The sequence below is a fragment of the Python bivittatus genome, unplaced genomic scaffold (assembly GCF_059951505.1).
Source record: "Python bivittatus isolate LINGU-HERP-01145 unplaced genomic scaffold, Pbiv_v1 ctg000700_np1212, whole genome shotgun sequence".
In the NCBI taxonomy this organism is placed as follows: domain Eukaryota; kingdom Metazoa; phylum Chordata; class Lepidosauria; order Squamata; family Pythonidae; genus Python; species Python bivittatus.
In genome coordinates, this window is record NW_028277098.1 from 91,185,043 (window position 1) to 91,201,579 (window position 16,537).

At 41.7% G+C, this 16,537-nt stretch overlaps 1 protein-coding gene across 2 annotated transcripts in view; it reads right to left on the reverse strand.

The window, feature by feature from the left end:
• Positions 1-11,073, reverse strand: part of BMP7 (bone morphogenetic protein 7) — a 92,849-nt gene extending 81,776 nt beyond the window's left edge. Inside the window, exon 1 of one of the 2 annotated variants that reach the window (XM_088153856.1) lies at positions 10,034-11,073. In XM_088153856.1, the coding sequence (XP_088009982.1) occupies positions 10,034-10,460 (427 nt within the window). In that variant the 5' untranslated portion in view covers positions 10,461-11,073. The remainder of the gene's footprint in view (positions 1-10,033) is intronic. The other variant, XM_007433611.3, reaches the window with a different exon arrangement.
• Positions 11,074-16,537: the final 5,464 nt, after the last annotated feature.

The window sequence follows — 16,537 nt, forward strand, 5'->3', positions numbered from 1 at the left end:
ATGTAGAATAGACCAATTCCACAGAAGTCTAAAACTAATTTTATTAAGATGGACTACAGCAACAGAATCTTGCAAGTCTGATTATCCTTTACCTCCTCCCTTTCTTTATTTTCATATGAATTAGGGAGTGTCTGTCTGAGACACTTATGAACACCTTCTTCTTGTTTTGGACTCAACCTATGTTTTGATTCTCTCCTGTCTCTATCAAGGTCATCCTCTTTACTCTTTACATGCTGGGGCTATTCAGGTCTGGAGAGCTATAAGTTCCCCACTTTTGAACTAGTGAGTCAGACTGACCTGAGGACATCCAATTTCAGAACCTTCAACAATCCAGCCACAAACTCATTCTGAAGATAAAATGGAGGGGGAGAAAGATGGAAAGCATGAGATAAATAAATAAGCTAGCTAGCTGGGAGTGTTTCTGTGTGACATGATTTCAATGAGTAGGACATCATAGCTGCATGCATGCATTCTCATCACCTAATTCCCTTCTGAGCAAACCAATATTATAGAAAGAGTACAAAATGAGTAAGAAATTAGTAAACCAAATAAATTAATGGCATAAGAAAAGGAATTATAGCTAAATCTAATTTCCACACTTCTATATACCATTTCATTTACTGCCTTTTGTTCTTCTCAAATCTCTTTTTTGAAGATCTTGTCAGTTCCATCCAACCATTACTTTTCTGGCTTTTCCCTTCCTTTCATCCTATTTACTGTATATATAGTACTTGCATATAAGCCCATCCATGAATAAGCCGACTCTTGAATTTTTAACTAAAATACCATGAAAAATGTGCCACCCATGGATAAGCTTTTGAAATTTTTGTATGCTTTAATTTTCACAACTGGCTTATCTGCAGGTTTTCATGGTATTTTGGTTAAAAATTCAAGGGTCTGCTTAACTGCAGACGGGCTTATCCACAAGTATATACAGAATATATGAGTACAGGTAGTCCCCAGTTTAAGAACGAATTCTGTTCCCAAGGTCTGTCCTTAAGTCGAATTTGTATGTAAGCTGGAACAGTATTATTGTATAATACTGTATAAGCAGTATTTTGTAATGAACTCAAACCATTGTGTATTTAACTCACATCACTGTGTATTTAACTCAAATTTTGCTACAATAAGCTCCGTTCTTAACAATGGGTCGTCCTTAAACTGGAAGTTCTTAACCTGGGGACTACCTGTACTTTAAAAAAGCTGAGGGAAAAAATGACTGTATATACTCGCAGATAAGCCCATCCACAAATAATCTGAACCCAATTTGGGTACATTTTGGCACTTAAAGTTCTTGTCTTATCCTTGAGTACATACAGTACTCTTCCTTCAAATGTGTCTTGGATATTTTTGCATTCTTCTTTTTCCTTAATCAATCTCCATTAATTCTACAACTCAAGTTTTATCCAACCATGGACTGCATCCTCCTACGTCAGCAAGTAGGCCCATATCAATTCTTTTATATGCTGATGATGTAGCATCTGCTACACAATGCAAATCAGCTTAAGGTGAAGACTTCAGGCCCTTGATTGATATTGAAAGATTCAATGCCATTACCAATTATGCCAAACGAAAGTAGTGGTCTTTACCAAAAGGCTGTCCAATCATAACTAGGGTTGGAAAATAAATGATATTTTAAGTAGAACAAATCAAGAATTTTAAATACTTGGGAATTATATTTAAATCCTTTTCTGCCTGGAGGGAGCAGATAAAATCTGATTATGATTGGGCATTTAAGACTATTAATGCAATTCTGTGCTTCACCAGTTATAAAGTGGCAACTAGATACCCACTACCATTAACATTTAAAGTAAAGGTGTTTTATGCCTTGTGCTCACTTCTCTGTATATATTTATAAAGTTATTTTTCTTTCTTTAATGTCTTTTATTAATTCATGCTCTTCAGCATTTACTTTTCTTACATTGCCAATCACAATCTTCCATATGCCATGTTCATCACCTGATAGGCCCAAAGATATCGACTTCCACTACACATCATGCTTTGGTCAATCAAGACTTTCACATCATCATACTCTCGCAGCCCAACTTAGTTAATGCTGTCATTTTTGTGGGCAAAAATAAGAAGAGGGAGCGTTGTATACAGGTAGTCCCTGGGTTAAGAACACCCAGTTTATGGACAGAGCCTATTGTAGCAAAATTAGAGTTAAATGCACAACGATTCGAGTTAAATACACAACGGTTCGAGTTCATTACACAATACTACTTATACAGCATTATACAATAATACTGTTCCAGCTTCCATACAAATTCGACTTAAGGACAGACCTTGGGAATGGAACTCGTTCTTAAACTGGGGACTACCTGTATATCACCATGAAGAAAAGGCAGGATATAAATCTAATACATAAATAATACAACCATTCAAAAATGTTTTTAGTAAGAGTTACTGTGATTCCCAACCTGTTGTCCAGGGACCACGAGTTATCTTCAAAAATTCTGGTATGAGTGCCAAAATAAACATTAAAAATATTTTGTTTTTATCTCAGCCAACATTTTGATTATTTTAATTTTGTTTAGGAAAAAAAAATGGTGTTATCCTGTGGATGTATGGGAAGGGGTTATACAGTATGTGGCATGGGGTTTGCAGGCATGATGTTGCTGAACCCTGGTCAGTCATCCTCAAAAAAATTCAAATATGATATAAAGGATACGTATAAAGGAAAAGGCTGACAAAAGGTTTGAACTGGTTTTCACTTCCTAGAAAATGAACCACGGTGGAGGTACCTGCACAAAGTGGAAGTGACTGCAGAGTATTCCCATCATACCATTCTGCTTCCTGTTAGTTCTATCCATACAGTTTTTCCCACATGCTCTAACCCAGCAATACAAATGAAAGCCTCTCCCAGCAGCTATGGAGACTGCATGTTCTAAGGCAACATGCTTCCAAATGCTTCTAAAGAGCAGGAAGAAAAAGGAAGAAAAATTTTGTCTTCACACCTTTCTTGTAGGCTTCCAAAATTGATCAAAGGATAGATTCTAAACCCATAACACTGTAGCCACAAATCCATTTCCTTATTGATTTACCTTTCCCAGGCCCAAAGTATTACCCATATCTGTCTTTCCCCAAAATACTTGTTCCAAAGTTCCTCTTTTTAATCAGCCCCATCATTTGTTCTCCCAATATTTGATAGCAACCAAGTTTTGACATGGATTGTGGTCTGGCATTGAATCCTGCAACTTAATCCTACAATAATCTTTCCCCATTTGAGCTCTCCTGTGCTTATAACTTCTAGAGGTAGAATGCTGGATGAGAATTATGGTATATCACAATTGGAAGGCACTAGAATGAAAGAGAGGGTATAATGGTAGTTATAGCACAAAGATATCTGGAGGGTACTTGATTGAAGAAGTCTGAACTATGCATTAACTCGATCTCTGTTCTCCATCCTCAGTTTAAAGAATCTGAAGAACAAAGGCAGTACTATATCAGAAATGGGCTGCTGACCAGGCATCAAATACCCACAACTGCCACCATAAGTCAACCTCTGCAATTCACTTGTCCTCCAGAAACTGTGCTTTCACACTGCAGGCTAGCTTGGCAGAATACCTCCAACTACTATTTGCACTGTCAGTAGAAGACTTGATGCTATAATCCTCACTATTCCAAAATCCTACATCAAAAGTCAAAGTGTTCCAACTGGTATTTTGGAAGACCTGTGCCTACTAGAAATGGACAGTACATGCTGAGAACTTTTATTCTGTACAAAGACAGAACCGCTATCAATAAGGTCTTGGTATCTTCACAAAATTAATCTCTGGATTCTTTGGAGGAAACCATGATGACAGATAACACATACACACAGAAAGAGAGGTTAGTAGCATGTATATGTTCTTGAAGTAACTTTGATCATTATAAGGAAATATAGCCATTTCTCTTTCCATTTTTGGCAACATCAAGGTAACCTGTGGAAGGAGAAATTGCATATCTTCTTTGCAGCTGTTCCAACCTCAGTACACTCCACACATTACTGCATATTAACTATGGCAAGAGAAAAAATAAGCACTACTTACTCCTCCTTTATCCTTTGATGCTTCCTTACAACTTACAAAGCCACTCTGTCTTTTTCATAAAGGATTGTTTGTTCCTAATACAAAATCTGTTAAATCTTCACCCATCTCTGCAAAGCTCACCCACTTTGCACCTTCCTGAAAATTCATTCTCTAGCTCTTAGGAGTGAGGCATAGAAAAGTGAGAAAAAGACCTGATTTAAAACACACACACACACAGACACACAGACAAAATAAGTTGCAATGAGTTATTTCAAATACTGAGTTGCTTTATTTCAACCTTTTTAACTACAAGCAGCCTTTTTGGTGCTATAACACTTCCTCACTGCAATACATTTTCGGTCTTGCTTATGACACTTCCTTGCCAGTTCAACGTATGTAACAAGACCCTACCCGGGAAACACAATGCCCAGAAGGGTATCTTTTTACACAACCATGGCACAGTTTAATACCAAGGCTGCAATTCTGAAAGATTGCTATAGAAAGCTTTCAATTAAAAGAGGGGGAAATCACCCTGACAATAGATCTTCTAATTTTCACTGTCAATAGAAATCTGTATGCTCCAAAACAGGTGCTGTGCTTGACTATATAGTCTGGTGAGCAATGAGTCTAATTCATTAAGAAGTCTATAAACAAGATGGCCTTTGTCCTACGGAGATGAAAGACCTGCAACTATAATGGGATGAAAGGTGTACACAAGGATGAAGAAAGCTATTATGGATCTATGTCCTTTCTTAAACTTGTCCTGGCATGCATTGTTCACAGGAGAACAAACCCATGCAGAGAAAACTCCTTGTTCCACCTGTCTATGTTAAAACTCCTGAATCTTTCCTATCAGCTTACTAATGAACAGCCGCACTAACAGAGGGAAAATACCGCTACCATAGAATCACAATTTCCAGAAGAGCATCATTCCCCCTACAGTGTACCCCAATCCATCTTAGTGGCATAACCAAATGGATTAGCTTTCCATGAATTGCGTACGGGGAAGGGAAAGGTTTGAATGCCTTCCCATAAAGCAATATCCTTCATCTCACAATGTGCTCTTTTTTTCTAGAGCTGTATTCACACCACACACTTAACTCAGTTAAATGCCCAGGAGTTATATTAACACAACATCATAAACCTGTTTAATTTTAGATTTTAGTTAAGAGGGATGCGTGTGTGTGGGGTGGGGGGGCTTCACCTGTGTGAACCCCACGTTTGGTTATTTTATGGTTCAGTGGAGTGTGCGATACTAGAAAATGGGTTAATTCAGTACTAGGTTAATTCACACACAAGATTGTGGGAATAGTCTAGGTACAAGGATTTTCTTCCCCATCCTAAACTAGCTCTGAGCAGAAAAGGTTTTATCAGTTGATTGTATACACCAGCCCTGTAAGAATAGGGCTCCAACTTGTAGAAATACATCCTGTAGAGAAATGCAATATAATGTATGATGAACTGTGCATTGATTTATATAGTTTCAAGGAACATAATTTGGCCAACTAAGGATAATTAAAATCTCCCTATTCAGTGTTTCAATGGAAATGTTTCAAAAGTATTTCTGGGATACAATTTTTGGGAACTTGCTTAAACTTTCATATAGGCTGAGTTCACACATCATGTTAAATTATAATGTGGTTTGTTTGGCTTTATGTGAATCCAGCCATTGTGGTTTGGTTTATGGATTAGTGAGCTTTGCAAACCCAGCCAATTGTGATTTATTCAATAAACAATGAGTAACAAATAATAGCTTAGGCCAGAGTTTGAAGCCAAAGTAGTTGTATTAATTTTTTTCAAATAATTTGTGCTACGGCACATTTCACAGAAACAGATTCTTAAATATTTAAAGAATTTCAATTACCTTTTTAAGAAGGGACAGATATTATTCTCAAATAGCACCTATATTTGGTTATTAAAAAACTAATAATCCATTTTGTTGTACTAAGAGTTATGTTATTTAACTTCTGTTTTATTAACCTCTAACCATACCTATTTTAAATACTTCAGAAAATGAAGAAATACTAAATAATATTGTTAAATGAAAATCATAGCTTGTTCATTTGTTCTTATATTTCTCTTGGCTTTTCACTGTTTTATGTAGCTGAATGTCTCCACACAAAACATGCGCATTTAATGGCATAATGAGGTTCTACCTCTGACAATCATCTGCGATGGCTTATTCACATACACGAATCATCACCTGATGCTACTGTAGCCATACACCATCACAGAGATATTAGCACCAATATGTACCCTGCTATCGGATGCAGCAAGATTTACTTCAGAGTTGGCTTGCACAGCTCACTACACTGGCTAAAATAGTTGGGTTACCTGTAGATCAGTACACTGTAGGAACCCAGCTTAGCATACAGTGTGAACTAGACCCTCATATTAACCCATAATAATGTATTTTTGTTTGTTTGCACAGCTTTGTAATGAGAACATAGGCACCACATTTTATTATGCCAGGTTTACTTCACAAGTGACCTCAGCTGGTCAGCATGCTTATAATCAAGTTATAAGAACATGAACTGAGTTTCACTCTAATTCTCCTAGTTTCAAAAGTGTGCCTGAATTCATTCAATTGCACACATGCAAGTATATGCTTTACATATAGATTGTTTGAGTGGTTCCTAGAAAAACTGGCATTATACATCCAAATAATTTGTCCATCCAGCTGAAGAAAGGTTCACATGAGCTCTGCTGTAAAACTATTTTACTTGTGATGGACTTGTGTGTATCCAAGTATATGACACTGGTGTACATTGAGCATTCCTGATTCACATTTGCATGGGGGTGTACTGAGTTGCCTTCTAGATGTTTTGGACTGAAGTTTCTCTAGTGCCAAGTTTGCCCTCACTGCCCTAGCCTTATGAAGAGTTGTAGCGCAAAATAGCTAAAGAGTTTAGATCTTCCACAACAGACCAAAAATCTGACTAATGTAGAAATTGCAATATTTTATTAGCATAAGCAACTTTCTTCAATAAATCTGTAGTTTGTGTAAACAGGGTAGGCTAATCAGAACCTAGACTCTGAGCCCCATACCCTATATAGGAATTTGGATCAACAGCCCCCAAACATTTTACTGTGCTTCTTCCCAATGGTATATAGGCTCAAATATACATACTTAAAGCAGCTTTCCCAAGCCTGCCATTCACCAGATATGTTGGGCTTCACCTCTCAGAATTTCTAGCCCACTTGATTAAAGCTGCTTTAAGCCCCTGATGCTTTTCTGCCCTTTAAGCCCCCTCCTCCCTCTCCCCCACAGCCACAGTTCTTTGATTGTCTACAAAACTCTTTTCCAAAATTACCATGTATTAGTCCACTTTCTTAGCTGGGTGGACATTTGGACAATCAGAAAGCAAGCCCTAGGCAACTGCAGCTCATCTTGCAATAATAAGGAACAAATTTGTGCCATTTCATATGCAAAGGGTGTGTGCCGCTTTATGACTTTCTTTTTGTTTAGGCCAAACTGGATGGTTGGGGAAGGGGGAATGGTTTTCAAGTCCTCTCTGTTCTGAACTTCTATTCAGATTTGGTGTGGATTCAAAGGCATCCAATCTGTACATGCGGTGGTTTCACAGGCAACACGTGACCTAGGCTAAAAACAGATACAGAGAAACTTGTACCTATAATTATATATTTTAAATAGAACTTTGCCCCAGAGAGTATTCTACTCAAATCCAGCTAGTTTATTCAGCCCCATTAACAAGCAAAGAGAAATCCCCATGGATAAGAGTTCTCCATTAAAAAAAAACAAGACAGCCCAGCCAAACTGAAAACGGACAAGTTTCATCTAATTTGCATAAATCCATTGCCATGAGCTCAGGCTTTGCTCATTACGAAGCCACAGCAAAGCAGGAACTGCCAGGAAAACTTTCTTGGATCATTAAGTTCCCAATCCACAAGCTTTTTTTCCCCTCAAACCAAACCCTCTCCTAATCTGAATAGGTTCCTCAGAAGTACAGACCAAAGGAAAAAGTTCATTGAGTAAACCTAAGCAAACTGGCTCTTTAAAACAGCTGAGTCCCCTTCTTTCCACTGGGACCTTTCCATTGGTAGCTGCTGCTCATGTAGCGTCCCCATTGCTCTTCCAAGTGGTCCAAGTCTTTTACCATGCGCTACAAGCTATGGCCAAAGCCTTGTTGCTGTCTCAGACCCAGGACTGAACTCACCCTCATCACAAAATGCTATGAGAGAACTAGAAGCGCGTATATGATGCGCATATATGTGGCAATAAGATAAAATGTATCTCTGAGCAATTTCCAGAGTGTATTCATAAAACTGTGATTAATTCATTCATGATGCACAATAGCTCATGGACAGTCATGATAGCAAATAAAACCAAGAGCTTTTTAGACTAATTCTCCAAACATCTTGATAAACAGTTCGCATCTCTTAGTGCACTTTTGTTCACACTGATTTTTTTGTTAGTAAACCTATATGAGGCTGTATTCACAATCCTGCACTGGACATTTAGTCGCTGGATTAATGCTATTGATGGTATCATCAAATCACTCCAAAACAAAGATTGCACATTATATTCGTAAGCTTTTTAAATAAAAGAAACTTCACATTCTTTGTTTCCAGTTTATATTGAGAATAAATCAAGTGCTCTAGGGAAGCATATTCAAGATTTCATTATCTGTAGGCTCTAATCCAATCGTATACATAAGGAGAGTAAAATGCAGAAAATGAATGTTCTCAATTTATTTCATCTGTCCATTGGATGACACAAGGATCAAGCAAGGTGTTTGTCCATCTTAGTTATTGCAAGTGTAGAACCTAATGGGTTGCAGTTGTTACAGATTAATTAATTTCACTAGTTAAAGTACTGCAATTTGTCATCAGTCCCAGTCCTCTGCTTTTATACACTCAAGGAAGTGCCACTCATTCCCAAATTAGCATGCATGGTGTTGCAGCTTTAGATTCATGCAGGTGCACTTTACAAGGTCCTTTAAGGCCAGCTGATCACAGTCTTTAGCCTTTGAAAAGACTTCAGAGTATTTTGGGGAAAAATCTATAAGAATAGGCTAACACTTGAAGATCACTCAACAACTGGTTACCCATTAATCTAGTGGGTCTGGTATCTAAGAGAAAGATGCTGAAATCCAAGAAGAGAAAGAAGCCAGAGAAATACAAGTCAACCCTTTTTTCACCGTTCAAGATATATGGCTGAGATAAATGCAACTTAATAAGAATCCACATTGACTCACAAAGGATTTTGGAGATGATAGCTCCTCTATTTGATCATCACCCCAACCAAACCAAAGTGCTTTGAGAATATCCAGCACTTTGTTCTAATGGTGTCTCTCTACATGTGGTTTTAGGAGAGATCATAAATGCTTGTTCTACCTCCCTTTTCAAGTGCCAAGTTGGACAAGGATCCCAATCCACAGATTTGGCCATCACAGCATCAGAAAGCATACAGTGAGGGCACCATGCCAAGGATCAAGAGACACACTGTTGTGGGGACTTAAAAGTCCAGGAGATAAAACCAAGCATTTATAATGGTGAGGAAATCCAAGCATTTGAAAAATACCAAACAAAATTCTGTTTCTTTATCAGAAGATCCAAAAGAAGCTCTAAGAGAGGTTGGATGGGTTTTTTTTCTTTTAAGTTCAGTTTCGTAGCTGTAGAGATCAAGCAAAGTCTGGAAGGATGATAATTAACAACCATAAAGAAAAAGAAGGCAGCTGGAAGGCTAGGTTCAGGTTTAAGCAGGCCCTTAATGATCTAATTACTGTGGGTCATTTTTGTTTCCCACAATACCTCAGGTCAGCATGGGGCATGGAGGAAGATGGCTGCCTGTGCCAGTTAAACCTGCACCTGGGAATCTGGGACAAGCATCCTCAGTGCCCAAAGATCTCTGGCAGGTCACCAGGCTTGGGGCTGCTAGGACCAGGTACTGGTCCCACCTCCATTAGGTTCTTTCTGGCTTCCCAAGAACCACCTTCTACCCCAAGGATTTTCTACCGTGTACTACCAACCACTTTCCACCCTCAGCCAAAGAGACTCACCCATGTTCACGAAGCTCATGACCATATCTGCTTCGGTGAGGAAACTGCTGTCCTGCAGGCTGGCCAGGGGTGGCCCTTGGGTACTGAAAATAGGCTTGTACGGGTAGGAGAAACCTTCGCTACTTTCACTGGGGCTCTCTTCCTCCACCGACATAGCGTTGTAGAGGTCCAGCATGAACATGGGCGCCGAGTTGTGCTTGCCGTGCAAGTGGGGCCTCGGCCGGTGGGGCAAACCCAGGATGGACAGGATCTCCCGCTGCATCTCCCGGCGCTCCTGGCTCCGGAGCCTCCTGTGGATGAAACTCGAATGCACCTCGTTCTCCAGGGTGAAGTCCGCCAGGGCGCACCGCAGCTCCAGAGTCCAGAGGAGGATCCAGAGGACCCGGGAGGCGACCGCCAGCTGCTTGAACCACTCCGCCGCGTGCATCTCCGTCACGGGGGGGTGCAGACCTAGGAAGCCAACGGGCTGGGCGGCGGCAAGAGCGGCGGCGGCGGCGGCGGCCGAACGGAAGAGCTGACCATTAAAAAGAAGGGGGCAGCTGAGCAGAGCGCCCCGCGGAGGGATCACTCGGCTCGGGAGCTGCCCTGGGAAGCCGACCTCGAGGCGCACATGATAGCCTGGGCGATCGCGGCGGGAAGCGGCTCAGTTGGCCAAATCCATACACGGGGAAAAGAAAGGAGGTCGACCGATCCCCACCTCGCCGCCGCGTTCCGGGACCGCGGTCGCTCGCTCGCCCGCTCCGCTCCGCTCCGTTCCGTTCCGCGCGCGCCTCGCCGCAAGTCCAGGGGCTTTTGAACTGCAGCTTTCGCGAAGCAGCAGGCGGCCGCGGCAGCCCGGGCACTCGGGGGGCGGAGCTCGCCTCTCTCACTGCCTCTCCAAAGCGTCTCGGAGAAAAGCCGCCGGAAAATCAGGTCTCTCTCCTCGCCGGGCTCCAACGCTGGCTCGGAGGCGTTCAGCCTCCCGTCCCTCACCCTCACCCTCGCCCCGACCGCTTGGATAATGAGCGTGGGGCGCACACGCACTCTAATGACGGGTAGTGCGTGGAGGGCCTGCCCCATCTGGCGAAGGGGAAGAGAGACACTTGTTATGTATACGCGCGCAGCCCGTTTCTGGGCGTGTTTCCAGGGAGTGAAGCCCCACTGGCGTAGTTTGCTCCCAGGTAAGCGGGCGGGTGGGCGTCACGGGCGGCGGGGTTTTGCGCGGACGGCCTGGAGCGGAGCGCTGAGCGAGCGGCGATGTCCACGCTGGGTTTGATTCTGCAGGGCGGGAAGGTGATGTTTTGGATGGCGAGAACTCGGCTGTTGTGCTAAGACGCTAAACTGTGTCCAGATAGATAGATAAATAGGAATGAATCCTTCCTTTCCATCTGCTGAACCGCATAAGTGTGTCCTTTTGAAAGCTGCACTTCTATTCCCTTTTTTCATTTGTTTTTTATTCCTTTTCTTTCTAGTTATTTCTTTCAGTTAAAAGCTTCAGATAAATTGTATTAGCCAGGTAAGAATGAATTCAAATGTATAGGTTAGAAATTAATACGTCAACTTCTCTTTAAAGAAAAAAATATGTATATTGAGCTATTAAACTCAAATGCTTTTATAATTAGACGTGTGTGAGGTGTTTTTTTTTTCATCCTTATATGTTATAACTTTGCTTCAATGGGTGCCAGGTATAGGAGCTATTTGCCAAAGAGATTTAGGTGACAGATTAATTTTATTCAAAAGCAGTTTATCATGCAGTCACATTATTCCTTAGCAGTAAGCTGAAGATGGGAGTTCATTTTATTTCCTCAATATATACGAATGCTTCACTTGCAGTTGTGACTCTGGGAATCTAACATTGAGTTAAAAAGTAGTAAACAAAAAAAAACCATTATTTTTTTTTTAAGTAACATCCAAGGCTAACCACAATCATTCTCTTCACCTTTTCAGAATAAGCTCATCAACGCCCCCAGCCCACCCCCACCCCAATACCCAGGGAAAAAGAGAGGTTTTCAGAGCCTTGCAAAAGGCCAGAAGGATCAGGACCATCTGCACCTCAGGACATCTGCTGTTGTGTAGGACAGGTCTTGCAGCAGAGAAGGCACACCTCCTGGGTCCCATCAGATGGCATTGTTTCATAGAAGGGACCCAACGCATGCCCATCCTGTTGACTCTGGTGGAAAGATCAGAGATAATTGGAGAGAGGCAGCCCTGTGAATAACCCAGCCCTCTGCCATGAAGCACTTTATAGGTGGTAACAAGCAATTGTAGCTTCTAGGTGGTCTTCAACTGCAGCCCCATGTAGAGTGTATTGCAGTAGTCTGAATGGGCATGAGTGACTGTGAGCAGGACCTCCTAATCCAGGAATAGAGCAATAAGCCCACAAGATGGATTTGTGCAAAGCCCCTCAGATCTCCCATCTGCTCTCCATGCAAGAGTCAAGGGTCCAGGAGTATCCCCATATTGTACACCAGTTCATTTGGGAGAGTGCTACCCCATCCAGAACTAACAATGAATGGTTCCCAGACTGGGGAGGTGGGAGGGGGGATATACCTAAACACCCAGCCACTTGGTCTTGCTACAGTTCAGCTAAAGCCCATTCTTCCCCATCCAGAGCCTCAGACTGGGAAAGAACCTTAACAACATCATCAGGGGTTGAGATATATCACTTCATATTATCTATACACTTAGCTCCATGCCAATGGATTATTCAACATGTAGCTGTTGAGTAAAAATGGAAGAGAATAGAGCCTGTGAGGCACCCTGGAAGCTTAGGTCTAGATCTCTTGCTTCTGAACACTAACTGGAGGGAGGAGAAGCGCTACAACACTGGGCCTACCCTCTCAATACCTAAGCTGGTCTGGAAGGCTATCATAACTAATGATATTGAAGACTACTAAGGGATCAAGGAAGGCTAGGATGGATGCCACCTGAGGTCATCTACATGTGTGATCAATGCCGTCTCAGGTGACCTGACTGAAAACACCTTCCCGACAACTTTCCCTAACAAGAGAAGGTTGAAGACCGGATGAAAACTATCCAGCACTGTCCACTGAATCCACTGATGGTTTCTTAAGGAGGGAATTGAAGAAAGTAAGGAAGATGACCTTGATGGAAATGTCCAAGAACCGTTACCTGGGCAAAGGGGGCTGAAACATTCCTTAAGCCCTGGGAAAAAAGATTATAGTTGGAAGCAGCTCAGGCAGACACCACCTTAATTCTCTGTGGTATAAGAAGTGGGAGGAGATATAGCACAATCAGGCTTGCAAAATTCTATGATTGTACCCAGTCTCAATAAAAGTAGTTCTAATCTTCCTGTGGAGTTGATTTCCTGGGCTGGTCTACCTACTGGAGCTAACTTTAATCTTGCAAGTCTCTTACATTCTTTCAAGAGAGGCTGAAGATCTCACCTTTGTTTGCAGAGATGGCACCTGGTCCTCAGGGCACCCCACTGTCCGCTGAACACCTTGCTGCAGTGTTGTTGCAACACCAACAACAGATAAATAACTTGCAAAATGCCATGATGCAACTAACCCAATAGCTGGGAGAGAATTAACCTCAGTCAGCAGCAGCATAGCAGCCTGCAGCACAGCCAGTATTTCTGCGTTCTCATGGGAGTTTACCAGCGAAATTTGGAGGAGACCAGGACCAATTCCCAACCTTCACATCTCAGTGTGTGAACTGTTTATGGGGTTGGCCAGCAGGTTTTTTCCCAGATCACACCAAAGTGACTCATGCTCAGTTTGCTGAAAGAAGAGGCAGCCAGATGAGCCATGCCTATCACTGGGGGCAATGACCCTGTGCTGGACAATTATCCAAATTTCATGCAAAGATTTAGATGTTCCTTTGACAATGCCATAAACTGAGTGATCACCATGAAATTTGCAATCTCAGGCAAGGTCAGCGTAGAGTGCAGGCAACATAACAGATTTTAAATTATTTGCCAGAGATGTGGGATGGAATGATTTGGCTCTGATTGACCAATTTAGAGAAGGGCTTGCTGACAAACCGAGAGATGAACTGGTGAGACAAGGCACCCCAGATAATTTGGAAGAGCTGTTCCAATGTTGTATAATAATAGATGGCTGACTGGAAGAGTTGATGCAAAGGAGAAATGGCAAGGTTTTACATCCTCCCTTCTCCCATAACCCCTCTCCCAATGGCCTCCTTGGAATCCACAGCCAGAGAACCCATGAAAATTGGATTAGTCAAAAGATGTCTATCACCAGGACAGACATAGAGAAGAAGGGATCTAGGCTTATGGTTTTACTGCGAAGCTGTCAGGCATATAGCCAGATCCTGCACAGCTAAATTCAAGCCTCTGACTCATCTACGAAATGCCGCACCTGTGGATTTACAGGTCACGTAGCTAGCAAGTAACTAGCAAATACCCAACTCACTTCAAGGGTGCAGCATTGGAGAAACTTCACAGGCCCCTCTCCCAAGAGCTCCAAAAGACAATTAGAGCGCTTGGGAGACAGTTAAGGAGAGTTCAGATGGCCAACAGCAGACAAGCACACTTTATTGTTCCTGTTATTCTTTGTTTAGATCAGTGTTTCTCAACCTTGGTAACTAAGATGGGTGGACTTCAACTCCCAGAATTCCCTAGCCAGCATGGCTGGCTAGGGAATTCTGGGAGTTGAAGTCCACCCATCTTAAAGTTACCAAGGTTGAGAAACACTGGTTTAGATTCAGGTCAGAAAATACAATTCTCCATTCTTGTACACTTAGGAGCAACCAGTAATTGTATAGATAGGAGCATACTACAAGAGTTAAATTTACCCACCCAGACAATAGATGGCCAGATGCTGTAAGCAGGGCTGGTGCTGTGGTACACTAACCCATTGCAGTTGACAATATAATACAATGCAGTTGACAATCACGCAAAGCTTTTGCAGTTTATATAACTGCTTCCTTGCAAGGACCCATTGTCTTGAGAATCAAGTGGCTAAAGTTATATATTCCAGACATGAATAAGCTGGGCACAAGTAACTATTTCTTTCTCATCCCCAAAATGTCAACAACCCTGGATGCAAGCCTTTCGCTCTTCCCCTTCCTCCAACTCGGTCCAGCACAGTGGCTCTATTACCTAGCCAGAGAAATACTCAGATTTTGCCATTGTGTTTGTGGAGGAGGCAAATGCATTGCCTCCCCATCAAACATGTGATTGCACCATCAGTTTGAAACCAGGGTCCTGGATTCCCATGTATACTCAAGAGTTAGCCATCCTGATGACAATTTCCAAAAAAGGGTTTATTTCCCCTTCCAAATCTCCAACATCTACACTCACAATATTCATCACTAAGAGTGATGGTTCAGTTCATACTGCTCATGACTATAGACTTCTCAACCAGGTCACCATTAGGGATCACTACCCATTGTCTCTTATTTCAAATCTACTGGACTGCTTGCAAAGGCAGTCATTGTTACAAGGTTGGATTTAAGAAGTGCTTACTATTTGATCAGAATGAAAGAGGACCTGAATTCTTAATTGCATTCAACGCCAGACATGGCAAATTTGAATAAAATTGGAAATATAACCATCTGCTCAGAAAAACAAACGAAAGAAAACTGAAGTGGCATGTTAACAGCATGGATGGCAGAAAGTAACATCAATCATTTGCTGTCAAATAATAGGTATTTCATGACTGGCCATACCTCTGTCGTAGCCATTTTGTAAATAGATAAGCCACTTTCATACCAGACATTTCAAAAGTCCAAATGCGTTTACCAACCAAAGAAGGTTCAACACCTGCTCTAAAATCCCTAAGTAAATCTAGACAAGTTTTTTTTTTCTATGTAAACATTTCAACAATTTAGCAGTCCTCTGGTGTTGCAGTATGTACATGGAAATAGAGCTAGGCAAAGTATTGGTGCCCTTGCTCAAAGTGTAGTGGCAACCACATCTTCCAGAAGGCTCAGCATGGTTGCTTTGAACGTTTTCCATGAATGTGTGCATGTGCAGAGATATACAAGCCCTCTTCTGGGTGAAGCCACAGAATAAGCAGAGTTACAGTCACATTTCAGATGGCCTGTGTTTCAGAGGAGAGGAGTACAAAATATTCTGCCAGAAATGCCAGTCCTAAACAGAATGATCCCAGAAAAGACCTGACCTCGAATTGGGCCATTCCAAGTTTTCCAGACACATCAGACCACTTCTGCAACCCTTGAAGCAGTGCTCTCCAAGGTCACAATGGTTCCAGGATCAGAATGCCCAGAAGGTTGTGTACACCCCTATTTCGAAGACATTTTGTCTAAAGTGCATTTTAAACCTCAGCATGTACAGATTTTTCCCAGTATTTGTGTACACTGTTCCTACATACACACAGATTATTCCTACATATACTGTACATACAAAGATTTATTTTAATCTCAGTCATCCTCACCCTCCATGTGGGAGTGTCTTTTTGTTGGTTCTTACTTTTTGGATTCATTGTCAAACTCTTAAGATTTTTTTTTTTAGCATGAATTGGAGTTTGCCTTTCTGCAACTTTAATTCATTATTCCATCACCCTGAAATGATGGAGA